Genomic DNA, 3,035 nt, shown 5'->3' on the forward strand with positions numbered 1-3,035 from the left:
TAGAATGAAATTGTTAACATGTAAGGTGTTGACTATATTTTATGAAAAAAATACTAACTTTTTTTCCTTTTTTATGAAATAAATTTTTTTTTATCAAATTCTAATTTTCCTTTGTTATTAATGAATCGTATTTATTTGTTGACACCGATGAATATTAGTTATAAGAATGTAATAGTTAATAGTCATTAATATCTGTTACAATTTCAACTGTAATTTTAGAAATTTCATAACGCAATGTTATTTTAAAAAATTATATAAGTTATTTTTATGAAGTGCATGTTATTTGTTTGGTAGTTGAAAAGGAAAAGAAAAAGAAATTCCATGGAAAGCTCACTGCAGTGACCTCGCATTTCCGGAATGCGAACACCCCATTTGTAGAAAAACCTGCAAAAATTAAACTAAAAATTAAACCTGCAAAAATTAAACACCCCAGTTGTAGAATAAGTTTTTTTTTTCATCATAAACTAAGAATTCACCCCAGAATGACCATGGCGTTTGTATGAAAAGATTGGGTGACATGAAATACTGCCAATCATAGTTATGTTTTCCTGAGTATGTAAAATTGGACTGGCAGAAAAATTTTATGTAAATTATAGGTCTGATGTAAAATATGCATGTTTTCAAGTAAATGTTCTAAAGGTCAATCTTGCTTAGTTAATTTCTTCCGTACCAATGTTGAACAAGTCATGAAGTTTACTTGAATCAATGTATTACCATAAGAAAGGTAAATTTGTGTCGGTATATAAGAACGGTAATATACATATGATTGAACCCACGATAAGCACACCCAAGAGAGGGGTTGAGGCACTACAAAATTCTAACATTATCAGTGAACTAGATATACCTTAATTAGCATTATCAATTTAAACTTTTGCAAACAAGAACCCATTACCATAAATTACTTGCAAGAACTTCACTAGAAATGAAACAAAACAAGTAAAGATGAAAACATCATAAACAAAGACATTAGAAGGAATATGGTGTGGCAATGGCATGCAGAGGAAGTTTTCTGTGGATCGTGACACCAGGTGCTTCAGTCATATCCAAATCGTTTGGTTTGATTCCATCAGGTAATGTAAAGTTAAATTTGTTGACCAGTTTTGCCAATGCAAGTTCATTTACTGATATGGCAAAGTAGATACCCGGGCAAATTCTTCGTCCAGCACCAAACGGAATTAACTCAAAATTCAAACCACGAAAGTCTAAACTGGAATCCAAAAACCTCTCAGGTCGAAACTCCTCAGGGTTCTCCCATAACATGGGATCTCTTGCAATTGCCCAAGCATTCACAAATACTTGTGTGCTCTTTGGTATATCATACCCCATTACTTTGACGTCTTGAATTGATTCTCGAGGAACCAATAATGGAACTGGAGTATGAAGTCGTAGAGTTTCTTTAATCACTGCTTTTAAGTACTGCATTTTCTCCATATCATCTCGAGTTATTTCTGGTTTTCCTTGAGTCACTTCTCTTACCTCAGCCTGCAATTTCTGCAAGATTTCAGGATTCTTTAGAAGTTCTGACATTCCCCATTCCATAACTGAATGTGTTGTATCAGTTCCAGCACCAAAGACGTCCTAAATAATGGAATCAAAGAAAGTGTTGGATTAGAACATGTTTCGATTACACAATGACAATAAGCCATTATTTCTATTATGTACCAATCCAACTCTATTCAAAACCATGTAGTAAACAGTTGATGGGTTCAAACATATATATGAATATTTAAATAAGTTGAGCTCAGATTTGTCGAAGCTTGACTGACAAAACCAGTTAACGCTCCCGCTTACAACCTTCAAGACTCTTGAAGGTTATGAGTCGTACGACTACGGGTGTCAATTGGCCTTTATCAGTCGGGGTTTGATAAGGTTAAACTCAAGGGATAATTTCAGAAACCTCCCCTGACTTTTTTGAGAATTTCACTAGCTTTTCTTGAAGTTTGTAAAATTACACAAATCTTTTCCGAGGTTAAGGTTTTGATAACACAATTAGTCCAATTAGAAAAAGTAACATTACAAAAGTACTTTAAGGAGAGGGATGAAACTTTTATTTTATAAATACCCCTTATGCATGTATATAAGTTGTATTAGTAAAAGAATAAAAGTTAAAAATAATTAATACACACATTTCATCACTCAAAAAGTTCACATTTAATAAATTAAACAACACAAAAAAACAAAAAAACAATAATAATGATCACAAGATTTAACAAAATAGACTAGTCATTTCTTTTGACTTGATGTTTGCTATGATTCTTATGATTTTCAATAGAAAATTTTTTCAAAATTTTCATTTCTTTTCCCTCCATTCTCCTTTATTAATATCTAATGATTAAATAATTAGAGCACTAATTAACTATTAATGACTAATTAATGAAAATAACAGTTTAAAATTTCTTTAATAATAAATGATGACTTGTATTTATAAAATAACATCAATTGATATACCTAATGCAGGAAGGAGGGAAAAGAAAGGCAAATTTGAAAATTTTTAATATTATAACAATTATTGCAAATATCATGTCGAAAGAGATGACTATTCTGTTTTGTTGAATCTTGTGATCATTAGTGTAGTTTTGTTCATTATTTGTATTGTCTAATTTATTAAATGTGAACTTTTTGAGTGGTGAAATATATGTATTAATTGTTTCTAACTTTTAATTGTTATTATTCTTTTACTAATACAACTTATACACATGCATAAGGGGTATTTATGGAATAAAAGTTTCATCTCTCTCCTTAAAGTACTTTTTGAATGTTATTTTTTCTAATTGGACTAATTTTGTTATCAAATCTTAACCTTAGGGGAGATTTGTGTAATTTAACAAACTTCAAAGGAGGCGAGTGAAATTGTCAAAAATCTCAAGAGAGGTTTTTGAAATTTTCCCTAACCTCAATGCACTTATATATTTATACGTTTCAGTGATCAAGACAGGTAAAAGATTTAGAATTTGGTGCAAGTTCGATTGTGATTTATGTGTGGTACAGTTGTTAGTTTCTTACATTATTTGATTTATACTAATGTAGCTTACATA

At 30.5% G+C, this 3,035-nt stretch overlaps 1 protein-coding gene across 1 annotated transcript; it reads right to left on the reverse strand.

The window, feature by feature from the left end:
- Window positions 1-741: 741 nt before the first annotated feature.
- On the reverse strand, window positions 742-1,686 carry LOC113766251 (cytochrome P450 71A2-like). The gene is made up of 2 exons (XM_027310461.1): window positions 1,663-1,686; window positions 742-1,578 (listed from the first exon to the last, which is right to left on the reverse strand). Exons 1-2 carry the CDS (start codon window positions 1,684-1,686, stop codon window positions 967-969), a joined length of 636 nt encoding a protein of 211 aa, XP_027166262.1. The 3' UTR covers window positions 742-966.
- Between the last annotated feature and the right edge of the window lie 1,349 nt (window positions 1,687-3,035).

The sequence above is a fragment of the Coffea eugenioides genome, chromosome 3, assembly GCF_003713205.1.
Source record: "Coffea eugenioides isolate CCC68of chromosome 3, Ceug_1.0, whole genome shotgun sequence".
Classification (NCBI taxonomy): domain Eukaryota; kingdom Viridiplantae; phylum Streptophyta; class Magnoliopsida; order Gentianales; family Rubiaceae; genus Coffea; species Coffea eugenioides.